General features: G+C 40.0%; 1 protein-coding gene across 15 annotated transcripts in view; it reads left to right on the plus strand.

Annotated features, from left to right (window-relative positions):
• The window catches only part of SYTL2 (synaptotagmin like 2), a 133,318-nt gene that overhangs the window by 72,381 nt on the left and 37,903 nt on the right, over positions 1–23,034 (plus strand). For 6 of the 15 annotated variants that reach the window (XM_049891073.1, XM_049891069.1, XM_049891075.1 and 3 more), the window contains exons 5-8: positions 4,305–4,386; positions 5,325–5,436; positions 6,838–7,641; positions 19,728–19,799. In XM_049891073.1, coding sequence (XP_049747030.1) covers positions 4,305–4,386; positions 5,325–5,436; positions 6,838–7,641; positions 19,728–19,799 — 1,070 coding nt within the window. Of the gene's footprint in view, positions 1–4,304; positions 4,387–5,321; positions 5,437–6,837; positions 7,642–19,727; positions 22,086–23,034 lie in introns of all 15 variants that reach the window. The other 9 variants (XM_049891072.1, XM_049891068.1, XM_049891074.1 and 6 more) reach the window with 2 other exon arrangements.

Raw genomic sequence — 23,034 nt, forward strand, 5'->3', positions numbered from 1 at the left:
CATAGTAGCACCAGAGAGCTGTGTATTCCCAGAAGTAATTTTTACTCAGAAACATTTATTTATACATATATATACATACACTCACATACATAGGTGTACTGACTTGAAGGGCTTGGCATAGCATACTTAGTTTCCTTCCTTCCCACCATCCCTGAGTCAGGCATTTCTTCATTTGTTTGCTTATTCGTTCAAGCTTTATCGAGTGCCAACATATGTCACGATGGTGCTAGGGGTAAGACACAGCATCTGCCCCCAAGGACCTCAGAGTTCTACAGAAGAGATGGACATATAATCCCCCCACCCCACGAAAGTAGTAGAAAGAAAATCACTTGCAGGATTTTATTCTGGTTCTGTAAACTGTTGATATTTAAGTGGAAACATGCCTCAGAAGGAGGTATAAAATGTCCTCTGTTATTTTTAACTGCTTGAGAGAGAATGGCTGGTTATGGTTCAAAAACTTTTTAAAGTCATGGCATGTGCTTAGTGGTGGCTGCATATAGAAGGCAGATGGGGTGTAAGCTGCCTATGTGGTATGATTTTAAGATTGCAATAAAGCTCTCCCTGTTCCCCAAGAGGCCCTGGCACAATACCTAACATGATCATTCTTTCAAGTCTTTCAGGGCTTCAAAGACTTGTATTAAAAGCAGACATTTTTAGGAGGAGGACCCTAATACCAAAATCATAGTCTAATATTTTAATAATCGTCTTCTTAATGAGGTAAACTGATTTTGTCTAAATGCTGATGCTTATATTACCGGTCCTTTTTGAAGGGTGCCCCAGGGAAGAAAGTTACAGAGCATGGGGTGTGGAATGTGGCTTGCTTCACAGTTCAATAAATAAATTTCATCACGTGGAATTTAATGAGTATCTTTTATATTCAGGACACAGTTAACTACCCTCTGAGAGGGATTTTAAGCCACTATCTCTGGCTATAAAGAGACTATTATTCTCTTAGGAAAAATAATATGTCCATATATGAAGATCTGACCATGTGATAACAAAGTATCAGGCAGAGAGCAAATTTGTCACCCAAAGTACCAATAAAATGCCCTATAAAAGTTGAGGCATGGGAGACCTGCTCCTTGCTGGGCTGATACAGGAACAGTGCCACAAAGATGGTAAGGTTTGGACTGGGCTTGGAGATGATAGGGAATATTTGGGCAGGCAAAGAAAGCAGGGAGAACACTTGCAGGGAAGGGGTGGTGGGGGATAGGTTGAGTGGAAACAGCCAAGAGTCAGGTAAATTTCTGGAACAGTCAGTTGATAGACCAGTTTGTTTGGCATGAAGGGTCAACAGAAAGGAGTGTGGGAAGGTATATTGGGGCAGATGGTAGAACCTCTCTGGTGCCTTGGTGAGGAGTTCAGACTTCCATTCCACAGACCTTGAGAAGCCAGGAAAGTAATGAGTAGAAAGATGTGATGAAAGTTGTATTTTAGACTATTCCAGTTAGTGGTGGAATGCTGAATGGATTAGGGGATTGGAACCTAGGAATTGGGATGCCAGATGTAAGGAGAATGCAGTTAACAGAAATAAAGGAGGTGTCAGTAGAGGTGGAAGAGACAGGTGTATGGGAGTCACTGAGAAGGAAGAATCACCTGGATTTACGCCGTTCTTCTTGCTATAAGCCATTGCTTTAAAAATGCAAGAAATCAGAGGCAGGATAGCTTAGTGGTTAAGATGATTGTTTTTGCAGTTGGATACACCTGGATTCAAATCCCAAGTTCTTTCACTAACTTTATGAGACGGAGCGGGTTACTTAACTTCTCCAAGCATCAGTTTCCACATGAGTAAAATGGGGAGAATGATACATACTAGATAAGGATGTTAAAGGATCAATTGAGAATGGCTTTCTGCAGTAATTATTGTCCAGTAAAAGACAGGAAGCAAAAAATGTTTTGAGAGACGCAAAGCCCAAGTTTGACGCAGGAAGTAGCTGGATTTTCTGAGTCAAGGCTTGAGACACCAAGACCCTCGTTTTAATTTTTCTTAATTAAGCACCTAATTAAGCAAACTTGTAAACTATCACTAACCAAGTGTCCCACCCTTATTTCATTTTTCCCCTATCCCAATCACAAGGTAACCCATTAAGTACTGTGTGTTCTTGGTATTTTAGTGTCTTATCCTGTGTTCTGACTGCTTTGTTTCTTCCTCTCTAACTTTCCGAATAGCAGAAACAAAGGCATTTTTGTTTAATATCTAAATAATGTGCCTTATTGTAACTTGGCAAACAATAGGGATAAAAGAAACATGGTCATCTACCTACTGCTGCATCCTCTGGCTCTAGCTTAGTTGGCCTTCATTTATTTAGTCATTCACCAGTTGTGTACCAGGCACTGTGGGGGATAGAAATATGGTGAAGATACTCTTGAAGGATCTCCCACTCTACTATGAGAGATATGTATACACAGAGTGAGGTTACAGAGTAGACATGAAAAACACAGCTTGATAGACTTCAGTAAGGGAGAGACTGGTTTTATCCCTAGGAGGAAGGCGGGACAACATGATGTGCAGAATGGACGGCCAGCACAGGCCAGGGACCTAAAGGTAAAGGAATTGGATTTCTAGGGAACAGAGGGAGGAGAATGTACAGACTCTGATGAGTGGGAAGGGGAAGGAAAGGAAGATGGCAGGAGAATATGGTTGTTCCATGAGACCCCCAGCCATCAGCACTTAATCTCAGGTCTTCTAATTATTTACAAAGGGAGATACACAACACTGTGAGAAACTGAGCATAACAGCTGCTTTAAGGACGTTGCTCCTCACATCACCCACTATCTTCTTAAAATGACACTCAAGGAAAATTGCTTTCTGTTCCTATTGGCTGTTTTCATCTTACAGACACTGAATTCTGTCTAAATGCCTTGTCTAAAAAACAAGGTTTGTTTTTTCACTTTGGCTGCTAGATAACTTGATGGAAGTTTGTGACCCACCTGTTGCAAGAATACAGGACTCCCTGTAATGTGTTTCTATTAACCTTAATTCTGCCTCCCTTGTAAGTTCCCATGTTCGTTCCGTGCCCCTCCCCTGTATCCCTTTTTTCCCTTTATTCATCTCTGTGTGATCAGACTGTACTTTATATACATCTTCCTCATCTGCTGTAATGTCTGTCTAGAACAATGAGGAGGATAATGAGAAGAATAGCTTCCTCAAGAATTCGGTCATTTCCTGGGACTGACTCTGTACAAAAATAGCAATTGAAGTACAGAGGCAAGGAAAGGAAGTGAAATTTCAGGAACATCTAGCCCACAATTTTAGAGAAAATAATCTTGAGTAAGGCTCTGTGGCCTTGGGGCAAATCTCTCCCCTCCCCAGGCCTTGCTTTCCTTTACTGTGTGGTGAAACGCCAGCACCCTCTGAAGTATTCTCCAACCTCTTGGGTCTATGACGCCACCAAGAGAACTGGCGGTGTTTAACAGGGCACCGAAGTTTCAGCCAATAGTGACTTCACCTCTTATGTCTGAGGCAACTCAGTAGCCAAGGGCGTGGTTGTTGGTAGGTGACGGGGAGCTGCTAAACTCACTTTTTCCCATTCACTCTCACCTGCCTTTGAGAATTTTGTATTCTTACACTGGGGCTTTCCTATCTCTTGGATAGGAAATAATGGTCTAGAGACTTCTTACTTCTCTAAGCCAGCCCCCAGCTTCTAATTTCTCACCAACTTCTGGAAGTGCTGCTTGGCATCATCCTTGCATTTGAACATGAATTCACCTCGTCAGCCCTGGTGGTTGGATTGAAAGGTTGTAGTATCACAGTGAATTGCCTAAACCCACTGGCTTTCTCTGTGTAGCATCTCCTACATCTGCTGTTTCTTTTGTTCCTTTGCTGAGATACTTGCCTTTCCTGAGTCTTTTTGTTATTTCCTACCTGAGTTATAGTAAGCAGTACCATTCCACCCCTGCCCTAGGGAATCAGGCCCCAAAACTCTTTGGGGGCTTTATTTTACTGATAACAATCCTTTGAGATCAGTTCCTCACTTTCTGCTCTGCATCTAATCTTACCTTCTGTCTTTGAGACTGGAGTTCATTTCCACACATTTAAATCCTGTGTACCTGGTACTATGATAAAAACATGAGGGCTTTCTGATGGATGATTTAGTCTTGTCTCATGCCTCTTTTCTGTTCTGCCATTGCCTTTGTTTCACTGCTTGACTGTCTTTAGGCCCCAACTCCCTCTCCCTTTCTGGCTGTTTGATTTCACAAACTTCCTCTCCTATTCTGCCTTAACAGCTTTTGGCTTCAGAGGCATGATTTATGCTTCCTCAAAGGGTGAGATTTTATTCTCTGAATTATTGTTTCTTTTGCAGTTCCAGTGTGGTAAATCCAGCTTCCACTGTGATTGATATGTCCCAGGAACACACAAGGAAGTCAGCTGCGTCTCTAGCTAAGGTAGATTGAACTCAGACTTTGAGATACTCATTTTTTTTGGTCAGAATGCCATTTTTCTTATTTTATGAAAACTTCATGGAATAAAGAGGATTCTGTAGCACCGTTTTCTGGTTTTGGTACCAGATATAGATAACTTTTAGTATTTAGTGTAAGAAGTCACTCTTAAACTAAAAAGCTGATGAATACCCTTTTAACTGCATTGCTGAAGACCTGGATTTCTTGCTCTAGGGGAGTACAGGGTCTGAAGCTACTTGAGGCTGCTGCTTTTAAGCATGTGGAATGGAATTTGTTAGTTCTATGTCAGTCCTTATTCCTACTCATAGCTTTCTGAGTCTCTGTTAGAAGTCTGTTTATAGGAGGGAATGTCTGTTTATGAAACCGTAGACAGTAAACATTGATGTTCAGTCTTATATTAACAAAAAATATCCATTTACTGATACCTTTTCTGTCATTAGAATTGATGATCACGATAATGACCATGAAGCAAAGGTATCTGAATACCTTCCAAATCCTTCTAGAAAAGGTCAATTACATTTGTCCTTGGTACTGCTTTAATCTAGTACGATGAGAGTTGGCTATGGTAGAAAGAACTCTGGTAGGAATCTGATCTAATTAGAGTCTCGGGTTTGCCCTGACCTTGACCAGGCCCAACTTTTCTCATCTGTATAATGTGACATTTAGGTCTGAATGCCTATTTCTGGTCTAACTTTGTAATACTCTGGAATTGAGGATGTTTTATACAATTTTAGATTTTTGTATGGCCTCTGTGGCAATGCTGTGCTAATCAGATTAACAGAACAACCATTTTTAAACATCCCAGATAATAGAATTTACTGGATAAAACTATCAAATATTGGAGATAATAAGCATTTTCTAACACTGAGTTACTGTTAAGACATTTGAAATGAGTTTAATAAACAATATTTTTTCCCCAGCAGAGGAAGAATCCATTTAATAGCTCCAAGTTGCCAGAAGATCACTTATCTCAACAAACCAAAAATGAACAGTCAAAAAATGGAAGTGCTGGTTTATTTCAGACCTCAAAAGAGGGTAAATATTATTTTTATGGACTAAATATTTTTATCTTTGTTATCTGTAGACTGAGGGAAATTCTCAGAGTTCCTTTCACTAAAATAACTTCCAAGAGAAAGTGAAAAGTCCTGATGGTTTTCTAATTCTTCTATTTCTATTGACTTCCTGCCTGAGAGAGAAGGAGCAGAGATTTTAGAAACCAGAAATTCATGCATTCCAACCTTGGCACTGCCACTTGTTATGTGACATTCATGCCTTGGGTTTAGCCATCAGTGAATTGGGAAATTTTTTGACCAGCGGCATTCAGTCATTCCTTTAGCGGTATTTATTGGATGCCTACCATGAGTGGACACTGTACTCTGTTTAAAATTGAAAAGGATTTTCCTCAAGGAAAAAAGATCACGTGACAATGTTATGATCCCCTAATCTGTAATAATCAGCCCAGTCTCTCCCAGGAGCATTTGATCACATTTGTGATTTAACTGATTTAAATCTGCCTCTTAGGGAGTATTAGTCAAAATTACCATTCCTACCTACCGTTAAGGAGTCCTGGTGGTGCAGTGGTGAAAGCACTCATCTGTTAACCAAAAGGTCAGCAGTTGGAATCCACCAGCCACTCCGTGGGAGAAAGATGTGGCAGTTTGCTTCCATAAAGATTTACAGCCTTGGAAACCCTGTGGGGCAGTTCTCATCTGTCCTATAAGGTCACCATGGTTGGAATCGACTCAAGGACAACAGGTTTTTGGACCTACCATTAAGAGGAAATACCAGATAATTCAGTCACTTCAAAAGCAACTGCAGGATGATTCCACAAGCATTAAAGATCGGGCAGGGGGTGAAAAATTCAGGACTGAACAGTGGCAGTAGGGTTTTCTGTTAGCCTATTTTAGTATTACTGTCTTTTCCCCTCTCATTGGTCATACGTAATATATTTTTTAGGAAAAAAATCACTGGAATATGTCACCTGTTGTTGCTGTTGTTCTTTTTAACTTTTTGACAAAATAAATTTTTGTTGTAGGTATTGAGATTTTCTTTTCAAAAAATTCGGTTCCCTTTTCTGAATTTTTAAAAAGTGACTTTTGTTTTTATTCCTTAAAATCTTCTTTGAGAAATTTTCTTTTAATCATTTTTTAAGAACTTTTTTGAGTGTAAAATTCACAAAGTATGTAAAACACAGTAATATTCAGTGTACAGTGCAATGAAATAAATGCATGAATTTTTCAAAGTTTTTTACATGAGGTCTGCACTTATGCTACATGCGTTACTGTCAATGACGCAGGACCAAGCAACATTTCATTCTGCTGTACATAATGTCGCTATGAGTTGGAGGCTACTCAATGGCAATTAACATCAACAAATTTTAAATTATAAAGCTACTCTCTGCTTGATATATACCACCTAATGGTTTTTAATTTTCAGGTGAATTGTCAGAATCAAAAGAAAAGTCACCTATCCTGGATATTTCAAGCCAAATATTAGAGAAACCAAAGCCCACTTTTCCAGGCCCTCTGAATGGTTCCCAGACCAAGGCTCCGATCCCCAAAGCAAGGAAAATGATCTATAAATCAAACGATTTAAAGCAAGATGATAACCAATCTTTTCCTAGACAAAGGACAGACTCTCTGAATGCAAAAGGGGCTCCGAGAGGGATCCTGAAGCGCAACTCCAGTTCCAGTAGCACAGACTCAGAAACTGTGCGTTTTAATCAGAATCTTGAACCCAAAAGCAAAATTGTGTCACCAGGTCTAACCATCCATGAGAGAATCTCAGAGAAGGAGCATTCTTTAGGAGATGACTCCTCCCCAAACACACTGGAGCCATTAAAGCACGTGAGGTTCTCTGCAGTGAAGGATGAACTTCCACAGAGTCCTGGGCTAATCCACGGCCGAGAAGTGGGAGAATTTAGTGTTTTAGAATGTGACAGATTGAAGAATGCAACAGAAGACACAGGGGACGCAGATGGGCTTCGGAATGAGCCTGAGCCTTCCCGATACAGAAAGCCTTTGCCATTTTATCAGCCAGCCTCAAGCCCTAGTGCATCAAAGAATGAAACACAGCTGCCAACAACTTCTGTTTGTCTTCCAATCAATGGGCCCTCTTCTCACTCAGAAGTTTTAACTGAGAGACCACAGTCCTTTGAGAATTCGCCCACCATCAATGAATATAAAGCTAAATCATCAGAATTACCAGGGCTGAAGTCAGAGTTGTCCAAAAGCCCTGCTGGTAAGAGTCATTACTATGTTGTAAAAACGACACAGTGGGCTTGAAAAGGGTCAGACCAGCAAGCCCTGTGGAAGCGCAGTTTTGCCTGCTAGGCATTCCAGCATTCAGGAATTCTTAGAATTCAGGCAGTTGTTACTGGGGAATGATTATACTTAATGGATTTGAAGATTGTCCTTGGTTACCAATAACTAAAAGTACCAGGATAGAACACTTTCTGGCTCATTTATGGTTTATCTTAAAAAATAAAACCGTATCAATTATTTAGCTAAACAAATTACAATGTTTTAAATTAAATCAAGATAGATGTAGAGAGTAAGAACTAAAGAAATACTAATACCTTTATATGGAGTAAATACCTTATTATTCACTTAATGAAAATTTATCAACTATCATTTGACCAAACTTTGATTTCTCTTTTAATCTCAGAAGGATCTTCACTTTCTTAGCCTCGAAAGAAGGGAAACTAAGTACTTACTATGAAAAACCCTCAGACTTTGGCCTGCCTAGAGCCACCAGCCTTTTATTCTTAGAGTTTAAAACAGGGCTTCCAACTGGTTTGTTCCAGTTTAAACCCCTGCTGAAAATTTGCATTTCTAACAAGTTCTCAGGCGATGCTAATGTTACTGGTTAGGGACCAATTCTGAGAACCACTAGTAGAGCAGTCTTTGCCTATGGGCAGGAGTTGCCCATTTGAGCTCCTATACTTGATTGAACTAAGAGGGATGTTCCTCACGGTATGTTACTGTTTGTTTTATAGGTCTGTTAATCTTTGACCGAAAAGTGGGCTTTGGGAGTGGCTTCACTTCTGAGTTAGAGTGTCCAAGGGTCATAGTCTTGGGGGTTCCTTCAGTCTCTGTCAGATCAGTAAGTCTGGTCTTTTTTTGTAAATTTGAACTTTGTTCTACATTTATCTCCCATTCTGTCCAGCACCCACTATTGGGATCCCTGTCAGAGCATTTGGTGGTGGTAGCCGGGCACCATCTAGTTCTTCTGGGCTCAGGCTGGTGGAGGCTGTAGTTCATGTGGTCCTTTAGTCCTTTGATTTAATATTTTCCTTGTAGCTTTAGTTTTCTTCATTCTCCCTGGCATTGGACGGGATGAGACCAATAGATGTATCCAAGCTTTTAAGACCCCAGATGCTACTCACCAAAGTAGAATTTAGAACATTTTCTTTATGAACTATATTATGCCAATTGACTTAGATGTCCCCCTAGACCATGGTCCCCAGCCCTCAGCCCCAGTAACTCAAGGTATTTGGATGTGTCTAGGAAGCTTCTGTGACGTTGCCTTGGTCAAGTTTTGCTGACTTTCCCTATATTGTGTGTTGTCTTTCTCTTTACCAAAGCTGACACTTGTCTACTATCTAGTTAGTGATTTCTCCTCCCCATCTGTCTCTTCCCTCATACCCATAAATGTTTTTTCTCTGTGTGTAAACCTTTTCTTGGGTTTTTATAATAGTGGTCTCATACAATATTTGTCCTTTTGTGATTGACTTGTTTCACTCAGCATAATGCCCTCCAGATTCATCCATGTTGTGAGATGTTTCACAGATTCATCATTGTTCGTTATCATTGTGTAGTATTCTGTTGTGTGTATGTACCATGATTTGTTTATCCATTTATCTGTTGATGGGTACTTGGGTTGTTTCCAACTTTTTGCTCTTGTAAATAATGCTGCAGTGAACATGGATGCGCATATGTCTATTTGTGTGACAGCTCCTGTTTCTCTAGGATAAATTCCTTGGGGTGGTATTGCTGGATCATATGGTATTTCTAACTTTTTAAGGAAGCATAGACCGTGGTTTTCCATGGTGGTTGTGCCGTTTTACATTCCCACCAGCAGTACCTAAGAATTTCAAGCTCTCCGCAACCTCTTCAGTGTTTTTTATTTTCTGTTCTTTTGATTAGTGCCAGTATTGTCAGGGTGAGATGGTATCTTATTTGTAGTTTTGATTTGCATTTCTCTAATGGCTAATGATTGTGACCATTTCCTCATGTGTCTTAGTCACCTGAATGTCTTCTTTGGTGAAGTGTCTGCTGATATCCTTTGCCCATTTTTTAATTGGATTATCTGTCCTTTTGTTGTTGAGATGTTGAAGTATTTTGTAGATTTTAGAGATTAGACCCTTGGATATATCATAGCAAAAAAATTTTCCCAGGTTCTCTTTTTACTCTTTCGGTGAAGTCTTTTGATGAGTATAGGTGTTTAATTTTTCAAGTTTATCTCCTGGTGTTCATGCATTGTTAGTTATGGTTTATATACTATTTATGCCATGTATTGGGGCCCCTAATGTTGTCTCTATTTTTTCTTCCATGATTTTTATCATTTAAAATTTTGTATTTAGGTCTCATCCATTTTGAGTTAGTTTTTGTGTATGGTGTAGGGTATAGGTCCTGTTTCATTTTTTTGCAGATGGACATCCATTTATGCCAGCATCATTTGTTAAAGAGACTGCCTTGGCCCCATCTTCATTATCTAGTGCTGCTATAACAGAAATACCAGAAGTGGATGGCCTTAACAAAGAGAAATTTATTCTTTTACATTTTAGGAAGCTAGAAGTATGAATTCAGTGTACCAGCTCCAGGGGAATGTTTTCTCTGTCAACTCTGGGGGAAGGTCCTTGTCATCAGTCTTCCTCTGGTCTAGGAGCTTCTCAGTGCAAGGATCCCTGGCCCAAAGGACATGCTTGCTCTCAGCTCTGCTTTCTTGGTGGCAAGAGGTCACTCTGTCTCTCCGCTTTCTTCTCTTTTTTGTATCTCAAAAGAGATTGATTTAAGATACAACCTAATCTTGTAGATTGAGTCCTGCCTCATTAACATAACTGCCTGTAATACTGTCTCATTAACATCATAGAGATAGGATTTATAACACATAGGAAAATCACATCAGATGACAAAATGGTGGACAGTCACACATGACTGGGGATCATGGCCTAGCCAAGTTGGCGCACATTTTTCAGGGACACAGTTCAATCCATTACAGGCCCTTTGTCAAATATCAGCTGCCAATAGGTGGCTAGATTGACATCTGGGTTCTCAAATGTGTTCCATTGGTCTATGTGTCAGTTGTTGTGCCAGTATCAGGCTGTTTTGATTACCATGTCAATGTAATAGGTTCTAAAATCAGGTAGTGTGAGGCCTCCCATTTTGTTGTTGTTCTTCAATAATGCTTTACTTAACTGGGGCCTCTTCCATTTCCATATAAAGTTGGTGATTAGTTTCTCCATCTCATTAACGAATGCTTTTGGAATTTGGATCAGGATTGCATTACATCTTAGATCGGTTTGGGTAGTATTGATTTTTCACAATGTTGAGTCTTCCTATCCATGAGCATGGTATGTTTTTCTATTTATGTTGGTCATTTTTGGATACTTGCAGTAGTGTTTTGTAGTTTTCTTTGTATAGGTCTTTTATGTCCCTGGTTAGATTTATTCTTAAGTATTTTATCTTTTAGGGGGCTATTGTGAATGGTATTGATTTTCTGATTTCCCTTTCAAAGTTCTTTTTGTTAATGTAGAGGAATCCCACTGGTGGTTGTATGTTAATCTTGTATCCAGCAACATTGCTGAAATTGTCTATTCGTTCCAATAGTTTTCTTATGGATTTTGGGGGGTTTTCTATGTATAGGATCATATCATCTGCAAATAGGGATAGTTTTACCTCTTCTTTACCAATTTGGGTGCCCTTTATTTCTTTTTCTTGCCTTATTGCTCTAGGTAGGACTTCCAGCATGATGTTGAATAAGAGTGGTGATAAAGGGCACTCCTGTCTGGTTCTTGTTCTCAAGGGGAATGCTTTCAGTCTCTGTTGAGAATAATGTTGGCTCTTGGTTTTGTTTAAATGCCCTTTATTATGTCAAGAAATTTTCCTTCTATTCCTATTTTGCTGAGAGTTTATATCAGAAATGGGTGTTAGACTTTGTCAAATGCCTTTTCTGCATCAATTCAGATGATCATGTGATTCTTTTGTTTTATTTATGTGGTGGATTATGTTGATTGATTTTCTAATGTTGAGCCATCCGTGCATAGTGGTTGTGAATCCCACTTGGTCGTGATTTTTCTTTCTTTGATATGCTGTTGAATTCTATTGGCTAGAATTTTGTTGAGAATTATTGCATCTATATTTGTAAGGGATATTGATGTGTGGTTTTCTTTTTTTTTTGTGGTGTCTGACTGGCTTTGATATCAGGGTTATGCTGGCTTCATAGTATGAATTCAGGAGTATTCCTTTATTTTCTTGCTCTGAAATAGTTGGAGTAGTATTGGTGCAAGCTGTTCTCTAAATGTTTGGTAGAATTCTCCAGTGAAGCCCTCCAGGCCAGCACTTTTTTTTTTTTTTTTGGTCAGGAATATTTTTATTACCTCTTCAATCTCTTCTTTTGTTATGTGTCTGTCTAGATTTTCTACCTCAGTTTGTGTTAGTTTACGTAAGGGGTGTGTTTCCAGGAATTTGTCCATTTTCTGTAGGTTTTCAAACTTGCAGTACGGTTGTTCATACGATTCTGTTCAGTTGGTTCTATTTTGATATCACCCGTCTTTTTTCTTATTCGGACTATTTACTTCTTCTCCCTCTTCCTTTTGTCAATGTGGAATAGCTTGTCTATTTTGTTGATCCTTTCAAAGAACCAACTTCTGATCTCGTTAATTCTTTTTCTTGTTTTTTTGTTCTCATTTATTTCTGCTCTAATCGTTATTATTTCCTTTCTTCTGGTGACTGTGAGCTTCTTTTGCTACTCTCTATTTGTTCGAGTTGAGGTTTAATGTTTTTATTTTGGTCATTTTTTTTTTATGTGTACATATATTGCTATTGACCTCTAAGCACTGCTTTTGCCATATCCCAAAGGTTTTTTATAAGATGTTTTCATTATCATTTCATTCTAAGAATTTTTTTATTCCACCCCTGATTTATTACCTAGTGGTTTTTAAAGAAAAAAAAAAATTTTTTTTTTTTTTTTAAGCAAGGCATTATTCAGTTTCCATGTGTTTGATTTTTTTTTTCTTTGATATTCCTGTTTTTGATTTCTACTTTTATGGTATTATGATCAGGGAAGATGGTTTGTATTATTTCAATGTTTTGGATTTTGTCGAGGCTTGTTTTGTGGCCTAAAATGTTATCTATGCTAGGGAATGTTCCATGTGCTTTGGAAAGGAATGTATACTTTGTTGTTGTTGGGTGGAGTGTTCTGCATATGTTTATGACATCAAGTTGGTTGATCGTGGCATTTAGATCTTCTGTATCTTTTTATGGGGTTTCTTTCTAGATGTTCTGTCCTTCACTGAAAGTTGTGTGTTGAAGTTTCCTAGTATTATCATGGAACTGCCTGTTTCTCTTTTCAAAGCTGTTAGTTTATTTTATGTATTTTGGAGCCCTGTCATTGGATGTGTGTATATTTATTATGGTTATGTCCTCCTATGTATTGACCCTTTAATCATTATATAGTGTCTGTCCGTACTTAACCTTTATGGTGAATTTTGCTTTAAAGTCTATTTTATCGGAGATTACTATTGCCGCTCCTGCTCTTTTTTGGTGGTGGTTTTCTTGATATATATTTTTTCCATCCTTTGAGTTTTGTTTGTTTATCTCTTTGTGCCTAAACTACGTCTCTTGTAGACAGCATATAGATGGATTGTGTTTTTTAACCTTTCTGCTACTCTCTGTCTCTTTACTGGTGCATTTAAGCCATTTACATTCAGTGTAATTCTTGATAGGTACGAGTTTTTTTTTTTTTTTATGAGTTTACTGCTGTCATATTGTACTTTTTTCTGTGGCATTGACGGTTTCTTTGTTCCATTTAATTTTCTGTGCTGAGTTATTTTTGTTCATGGATTTTCCTTTCATTTGTTTAGTTGCAGTTGATTTTATGTTTACTGTGTCTTTTTGTTTTTCTTTTTTTTTATTTTGATGAGTAGGTTTTTTAGCTTACTTTGTGGTTACCTTGAAATTTACCTTTATTTTCCTAAGTTTAAACCGGTTTTTTATTCCTTGATATCACCTTAAGTTCCTCTCCATGTGGAAGTTCTATAACTTTACTGTTTGTTCTCTCTCTCTTTATTTTTTGACCTTTTCATCATTTACATAGTGATTTCTCTGGTTCCCTATTTTCAGTCTTTAATTTTGTTTTATTTTTTAAGAATTTCTTATCTCTGTTGGTATCTAGTTGATCTGTTCCTGTGTCCTAATCTTGGAATGTTATTTTATGTTGTTGGTTCTCTAACCTGATGACTCCCTTTAATATTATAAGTTTGGTCTAATTTCTACAAATTCCCTTAATTTCTGTTTATCTGAAAATGTTCTCATTTTGCCATTGTATTTGAGAGACAGTTTTGCTGGTTATTTAATTCTTGGTTGGCAATTTTTTTTCTTTCAAGGCTTTATATATGTCATCCCTGCATGATTGCTACTGAGTAATCAGAATTTAATCTCACTGGTTCTCCTTTGTAGATGACTTTTTGTCTTCCCTAGCTGCTCTCAGGATTCTGTCTTTGTCTTTGGTTTTGGCAAGTTTGATTACGATATGTCTTGGTGACTTTTTTTGGGGGTCTATCCTTTATTGAGTTTGTTGAACTTCTTGGATAGATATCTTCTCATCTTTCATATTTGGGAAGTTTATTGCCAGCAAATCTTCAACAATTCTCTCTCTTTTTTCAATTGTCTCCCCACTTCCTCTACCTTTTCTGAAACTGATCACATTTAAGTTTTTCCTCTTGATACTGTCCACATAATTCTTAGGTTTTCTTCATTATTTTTTCTGAATTTTTCTCAAACAAATTGGCGTCATGGAATTTGTCTCTAATCTCACTTACTCTGTCTTTCATTGTCTCAGTTTTGCTCCTGTGTCTTTCTGTTGAGTTGTCTAATTCTGAAATTTTATTGTCAGTCTTTTGGATTTCTAGTTGCTGTTTTTGTGTGGTTTCTAGTAGTCTATTTATTCTGTCATTTTTTTTTTTTGTATTGTTTTCCTAAATGCTTCTTGTCTTAGTCATCTAGTGCTGCTGTAACAGAAATATCACAGGTGGATGGATTTACCAAACAGAAGTTTATTCTCTTACCGTCTAGTAGGCTAGAAGTCCAAATTCAGGGCATCAATTCAAGGGGAAAGCTTTCTCTGTTGGCTGTGGAAGAAGTTCACTGCCATCAGTCTTCCCCTGAACTAGGAGGTTCTCTGCAGAGGAACTCTGGGTGCAAAGAATGCGCTCTGCTCCCAACGCTGCTTTCTTGGTGGCGTGAGGTCCCCCCTGTCTGCTCGCTTCTGTCTTTTATATCTCAAAAGAGATTGGCTCAAGACACAATCCAATCTTGTAGATTCAATCCTGCATCATTAAAATAACTGCCACCTATCCCACCTCCTTAGCATCTTAGAGGTAGGATTTATAACACATGGGAAAATCATATCAGGTGACAAAATGGTGGACAATCACACAATACTGGGAATCATGGCCCAGCCAAATTGATACATTTGTTTTTAGGGGACACAATTCAATCCATGATACTTCTATTGCTTTGTCTCTGTGTTCTTTGGTTTTGTCTGTGTTTTCCCTGTCTCTTTCTTGGTCTTTTAGAGAGCTTTTGAATTCTTAATCAGGTAGTTCCATTGTCTTATCTTCCTCTGGAAGGTTTTCTGGTTCTTTATTTTAGTCACTTGTTGGAGCCATCTTGTCCTGCTTCTTTATGTGATTTGGTATTGTCTGTTGTCTCCGAGGCATTAAGGAGTTATTATATTTATTTATTGTACGTTTGCTGCATCCCGAATTTTTGCTTCATTTTGTTTAGATGTATCTGAGTAGGCTGGGCATGTGTGCTAGTCTGGTTACTAATCTATCCACTTTGAGGCTCTCAGCTCCTGTCTCTGGGCGGGTGGAGCAGTGACTAGGTGTGTGGGCACAGGTCCCTGTTTGCTGGTCTTGCGGAGCTGCTGAGGATTTAGGTGGTATTTTTGGTGAGGTGATTTATCTGTCCTGATGGTCACCTGGTCGTGGGTGCTGGGGGTATTCTCCCTGTTCATTGGTTTAGGTGTTGTGTGTGAGCTCTGCCACTTGCCAGTTGGTCAGGGCGAAGGTGCCTGGGTCACTGGCTACCAAGTGGGTGGTCTGGACGCAGTGGTGTTCAGAGTGGGCATAAGCCTCTGGTTGGATGGTGGGGCATAGCAGGGAGCAAGGCAGGGGGGATGTCTCCTGCCCCTGGGTGCTGGGTTGGAGGGTATGACCCTGTCTGATAGAGTGCGTTGTGAGGGAGGTTGTATACCCAGTCCTTGGGCTCCCATTGTCATTAGCTGGAAGGACTGGTGGGAGCCACTAGTTCTCAGGCCCCTGGCACAGGCAGTTGGATGGAATGGGAAGTTCTGCTGGCCCTCAGGCCCCTGGACTGGGTGGTTGAGCTCCCATCTCGGGGGCAGGGCAGTGATGAATGCTGCCAGGCTGCAGTCATGAACGGGGAGGGGGGATAGGTAAAGCAGATTGGAGTGCCTGCCAGGCCCTCTGGCACAGGGGTGGGTTGTGCTTGGTGAGTGGAGTGGGTGCAGTTAACTTTTGCAGGGCATGAAGTCCTCTTGCCTGACCTGGCCATTAGTATAGAGTTACTCCTGCTTTTCTGCACTAGCTGAAATGGATTTCAGCTGAGAATGCTACTTACCTTGCTCAGTGTGGGTGCACTGTACAGGTTTGGCTAGCAGGGCACAGGTACAGGTAACAGGAAGGGGCAGAAGGCACTGCAAGACTGTGGACCCCTTACACCGATGGCTGGGTGAAGGGGGGGGTGCCTCCAGACCAGGCAGATAGTTCCTGGCTTAGGGTGTGGGGCGGTGTCAAATGTCACAGGGCTGCAGCTGTGAGTGGGGAAAGGCAATGTGCAAGGAGGGTGGGAGTGCCTCCCATGCCTGGACCTCTGGCACAGGGGGCTGGTGTGTGCATAGTATGTGGCGTGCCCATACTTAACTTTTGCAGGGCTAGAAGCCTTCCTGTCTGATCCGTGTCTTGCGTACAGAGTTGCTCCCGCTTAGCTGCAGCAGGTGAAGTGGGCTTCAGCTGGGAATGCTTCCTGTCTTGACCCAGTATGGCCATGCTATGCCGGTTCAGCCAGCCAGGTGCTGGCATAGGTGATCGGAGTGGGTGGAAGACGCTGCAAACCTGTGAATCCAAGCACTAGTGGCTGAGTGCAGGGATGGATGCTTCCAGATGTGGCGTGAGCTCCCAGCTTAGGGGGCATGGTGGTGTTGAAGGCTGCTGGAGTAGAGTGACAAGTGGTGAGAGAGGATGGGTGAGGAGGGTGGGAGTGCCCCTTAGGCCCACGGAGCTCTGGCACCTGGGGCTGGGGTGCACATGGTGGGTAGGGTGCAGGCATTTAACTTTCACAGGGCCAGAAGTACTCCTGGCTTGCTCTGGAGGTACGTGCAGAGTTGTTCTTGCTTACCTGCACCAATTGGGGTGGGTGTTGGTTGGGAATGCTGCTGGCTTGTCTCAACATGTCCACACTATGCAGGTTCAACTAGCAGGACACCAGCAATCTGTAATTCTCTGTTTCTGCTGTTTTTAAATTGTCTCTCCTTCCACCTATCACTCAGTCCAATTATTCAGCCTTGTCTTTGATGCTTAGGGTTCCTGAATTGTTATATATATCTGATTCACTTGTTTTTGGGGGTCTTTGTTGTTAGAGAAACTTTACAAAGCATTTGACTAGTCTGCCATCTTGGACCACCCCCCATGCCTCCAGGCATTTTAAATCATTTGAACCCTACAAAACATTTTTTAAAATAAAGTAGAAGATTCTTCTTCAAGAAGTAAGCAAGTCATATTAAAGAAAATTACTGAAGTGTGAGTAAATGGTAGCCAATGATTGGATGATGTTTATGTAAACATTTCTTCAAAAGATGAAAACTGTTTTTCTTTGGTGATATTTTTCCCTAATCAATAGAAAAAAATTGGTAAACCTTTCCTGTTTTTCAAACTGCACCTGATTTCCCTCTTTATAATTTTGTATTAACTACTTACTTGTGTTTTTTGGTTTTTTAAATCCCAACCTCACCATTAAATTTGGGAGGTAGGCATTAGCTAAATCCATTCTGATTGACTGACAGCCCTACCTATCTCAGAGTGTTCATAAATGAAATTTTGCTTTTTTCATTCATGCCCCACTTTTTTTGCTGCTTGCCACAAAATATATGCAATTATACAATGGAACATAGATGGAAAACCATAACCAAAGACATGATAAATGTGTGAATCATACGGGTATGACTTCTGCTCTGAACTTCAGGACAGCCAATATCCTACTCATTATCAGAGTGGAAACAGTGCCCTCCACCCCCGCCTCGTGTGCACTTGCACACACACAGACAAGAATTCCTCATAGGAAAGAAAACATTACCTGGCCGTGAATTTTTAAAATAACATTGTTCTTATTTTAAGAAAAATACACTTTCATTGTAAAACATTTTAAAGGAAGAAACACACATAGAATAAACCAAAAACCATCTGTGGTGTCATCACCATCATTAACTATTACTAACATTGAGTGGTAGAGCCTTCCAATAATTTTTAAGCATAAATTTATTTTTTAAATTGTGCTTATACTTCCCAGGCTTCTTTTTTCACTAACTGTGTATCACAAATATTTTATTCCATCATATTCCTTAAATAAAACCAACCCAAACCAAACCCACTGCTGTTGAGTCAATTCTGACTCACAGCGAACCTATAGGACAGAGTAGAACTGCTCCATAGAGTTTCCAAGGAGCGCCTGGCAGATTTCACCTCTTGGTTAGCAGCCGTAGCACTTAACCACTGCGCCACCAGGGTTTCCTCTTTAAATAAACTAACATGCAAATTCTTAAAAATTTCTGAAAGGTACTTCACAACTGTTGGTATGTATCTAATAGTACAATGTGCAGTTAAGAAAGGAAACCGGTATGTACTATGTGCCAAGCCTTGTATAAACTTTTGCTGTTCTCACATTTAACCAGAGTTGCTGATTAAAATGAAAGATAGAGTTTTATTAGCTGACATGTCCCCTAGTGCATTTGAAATATGGCTGATTTCATAAAAATTCAGCGCACACAGTTTTCAGGAATATTTCTGTACCTGTCTTGCATAGCTTAGCATTTATAAGGAAGAGAGAGAGATACTGAAATACCTGAGTCTTAACTAAAGGAGAGGAATACCTCTTACTTCCCTGATCTGGAGTGGTGTATTATGTGTCCTGTGATTAAAGCTCAGAAAGGACTCTCTCTCTGATTCCTTGATAGCTTAGAAAGAACTTAAATATCTTTTTCTAGCCTCCTAGCCATTAGTTAGCTATTAGGGGACAGCTAATAGTTAGCTATTACTTACCTATCAGTCCTCATTTTGATTTGAATTTGGCTCACAGAAACAACTTATAACTTAAGAATTGTAGAAAAGGAAGGGGTTTGATGGAGGGGCCTATGGAAGTCATGGTTCTCAAATTCCAGTGTGCAAAACAATCACTGGGATAATCCAGATTCCTGGGCTCTGTCTTCATAGATTATGATTTAGTATATCAGGAGTAAGGCCCAGGAATATAAATATCCTAACTACCCCACTCAGATTTCTGGAGAGAATGCCTTGTTTAGTCATCCTTGAAAGTCATTTTTCCAATTTCTGAATAACTTAAGTCTGTGCTTCTCAAATTTGGGTATATGTCCACTTTGGGGTTTATGACAATGTGCCGAGGGGTGGGTGAATTCATAAAATCAACATGGTATATCTTCATGAATTGTCAGTTTTACTCAGAAATTTGAGAGCAGATTAAAGTGAATATTTTAAGATGTAACATGAATCATAATGTAAAATTCATATGAATTTTCAAAATAAACCACGAACTTCAAAGCAGTTTCTCATTTAGGCCAACATCCCACACTTCCAGAGATCCGTATTTACTGTTGTTTACTGTGAAAGGGCACCTTTAGTAGAATACCTTAATTACCCGTACCCGTTGCTGAGAAATGGTGATATAAACAGCTAGTGATACGGAAAGTACAAATAAAATATACTTTTTTTTAAAGATAATTTGAGCGATCGAATAATAATTCTTTGAGCGTTCTCTTTTCTTATTTAGAAAAGCATTTCTATGTTGCAGATGAGCTGTCTCATTGTGTTGAGCCTGAGCGATCTCAGGTGCCAGATCGCAGTTCTAGAGACCATCAGCAAGGTAAGCCTCCTTTTCTCACTGCCCTGAAAGCTAAGGCTTCCTCACGCTCTGGTCCATATGCCAGTGAGATAATGAAGACAACTGATGATTCCATATCTAAAGTCCTAGACTGGTTTAATCGAAGTTCTCATTCAGATGACAATAGTTCATCTCTCAGACATTCCGAAGGAATAGAGCCCAAAGTAAAAACAGACTTAAAATCACAAACTGCTGTTGCTTTGGTGACAGATGACACAAGTCTTAAAGAAAATGGCTCAAAGGCCCTATCTTCCACCCAAGTTGAAATGAAGCCTGTGGGATCTGATTCAACATCCCAGGTAGAGGGAGATCTGTTACCTGCTAGAAATTACCAAGATGATGATGTGAATATCAATTTGTCCCAACAAGGCACCCCGAAGGAAAGCCTAGGCATATTGCAGCCATTTGAAAGCTATGGTACAAGTCAAGGAAGTAAAAATATGGACTATAGCCTAAGTTCAAAAAGTACAGGCGAAGGAACTAGGATATCTCCTCCAACCAGCAACTATTCATACAGTGCGCTGAAAGGATCCAGCATAGAAGACCAAGTTCCATGCAACATTAAGGATGTTGGCATCTTGAATGAAGAAGAGCCCAAGCTTTATGTCCGTGAAAAAAATAGAGGAAACTCAAAAGTGAATTTTAACTCTTCAGCAATTGTCAAACAACCAAGTTTGAAAGACAACATGAAAGCAGAGAGAAAGAGCAAAGAAGGAAATAACAACATTCTGAAAGCTTCCTTAGAGACAGAGAATATCAAGTTGCCACCTGGGACTGCCAACAGTGACTATCCTGAGGTTGAACTACAAGAAGCTAATAAGCTTCCCAAGAACCAAGTACAAAGAGAGAAATACAAAAGAGTGAGTGACAGAATATCCTTTTGGGAAAGAGAAAAAGCTACTGCCAAGTCAGTTTACAGAGAACCCTCATCTTCATGCAGCCAGGGACAATCTTCTGCTAAAGCCTGTCAGCTTGGGAAGTTACTAGGTGCGTCCACTAACAATTTATCTACAAGCCAGACTGAGTATAATCAAGTCACTGCCAAACAAGTGGTCCTAGATGAGGATGGTCAAGCATCCCATCTTTCCAGTTTTTATTCCTCAAATAAACCTAAAGAGACCAGGTCACCAAAATCAGGAGCATCCAACATAAATGAGCCTATAAAAAAATTGCCAGTGGCAGACAGTTTGCAGTCTGGAAGGGAGATTCCTTTACTGGCTTCGCAACATTCCTTAAATGATAGCAATGAAATACATACTCCTTTGGAGAATGGTAGTTTTCTCATTGGTGAATCAAAACCCAACTTTAAAGTTTTGTCCCTAAAAGAAAGCATGGATGAAACCAACACAGAACAAGTCTATAATCACTCTCAATTTGAAAATTTGAGAAAGTTTTGGGACTTGGGAGCTAATTCAAGCAGTGAGTCTAATGTTGAGAAGAAAAGTACCACAGCAAGCCATAAAAATTCTCTGCCATTTAATAGCCAGAAACACAAGGAATCCAATGGCATTAAATCATCTGGGGAAAATACCCATGAAGTAGAGGGACTTCTAAGCTGTAAAAAAGTTACGGGAAAAGAGGAAATGAAGACATTAAATTCAAAGTGCATACCCCAGGTGCCACCAGCTGAAACCACACGTCTATGGAGACCACCCGGAACATCCATTCATCAGTTGCCAGGAAGTGAGTCATCAGAGGAAAACGTGGAAAAGAATACAGAATGGTTTGTTACTCCAGTAATCAAGAAAGAAAAAGGTGACTCAGACCAAGAGATCGAAGAGCCCATAGTGAAAACCAGTGTTTTGTCTAAAGATTACAAAGACACTTTTAATGACAGCCTACAGAAGCTGCTTGCAGAAGCTGCGTCACCAGCAATCCAGACTTCTGGTGGAAAAGTTCATGTAAAACAAGAGCTTGAACCAGGTTTTTCTGAAAATGGAACACGGCCTCAAGAGACAGATTTGGCCGATGCTGAGGAAGAAGCCAAACAACCTAAAGAGATCATTAGTGAGCACGTAGATAAAACAGTAGTTCCTCCAAAGGTTGAACATAACACTTTGATTGCTAGTCTAGACAAACTCCTGAAGGAAGCATCTGAAATTCCACTCTCTCCCTTGCAAACCAAGCTGGAACCTGATACCACCGGAACCAGCTCTATGCCTGAGGAGAGTAGGTTTTTTGAAAAAGACGAGAGAAAGATAATAGCGCCTTTCCCAGAGGAGGAAGAGTCTTCGGGAAAAGCAGTTGTCCCTCAGAAAGTTCAAAGCGGTGAGTGCCAGCTAAACTCAGAGAACTTGCTTCAAATGGCTGCGGAAGCTTCTTACCATCTTCAGAGAAAGGGTTCTTTTGGTGTTGAGGCCACCTCTCCCCAAGATGTGCCTTTTTCCCAGGATGCTCATTTTGTTCCCCAGGATAGGGCACTGCCTTTTCAAAGGGAAATTTCAGAAACTATAGAAAAAGTCATTCCTCCTCCCCAAACTGCATTGAATACTATAAATGCTGCATCGCAGAGGCTCTTAGAGAAGCTCAGTTGAATTATTCAGCTGGGAGGGAAATAGCCCCTGGAGAAGTGAAAGTAGAATTTCCTGAAGGAATACAAGCAGCAGGTAGCCCCCAGATTTCTCTAGGAGTTATCACGCCAGCAGCTACAACTATAGTTCTAGACAGAAGGGATTTTTATACCTTCAGTTTAGTTCCTAACAAAACCCATGAAATTGAATCTTATGAGCCAACAGACAGAGTGGCCCAAATGTCTCCATCAGAAGAGAGCCTTAGCTCATCGGGTTCCACTGTTGGCTTTGTATAGCAAAGAGCCACCTCAGGAAGTAGCAGAAATTGTTAGGGAAACAATTATTCAACCCAATTCACAACTCCTCGAATTCAGTGCTGGCTTAGAAAAACTGCTGGAGGAAATAATTGGAAACACCCCCTCAAAATAGGAAAGCAATACAGGGACTCTTTCTCCATCAAAATTAATTAGGTAGTACTGAGGAGCCCAGGCAAGCTGCTTCTGAATTTCATCCTAAGGACGTAAAAGAAACAGAAAAATCTGAGGCTCCATCAGTAACTGAGAGTGCTTTTGATATTGGTTTAGAGAAACTCATTATGGAAATATCTGAAGCTCCTTATCATTTCCAGATGTCAGTGAAGGAAGAAACCCCCGAAAAGGAGCCCTCACAGGCAGAGGAGGCCAAGTTCTTGGATATAGTGCCCCATT

The sequence above is a fragment of the Elephas maximus genome, chromosome 7 (genome assembly GCF_024166365.1).
Source record: "Elephas maximus indicus isolate mEleMax1 chromosome 7, mEleMax1 primary haplotype, whole genome shotgun sequence".
NCBI lineage: Eukaryota > Metazoa > Chordata > Mammalia > Proboscidea > Elephantidae > Elephas > Elephas maximus.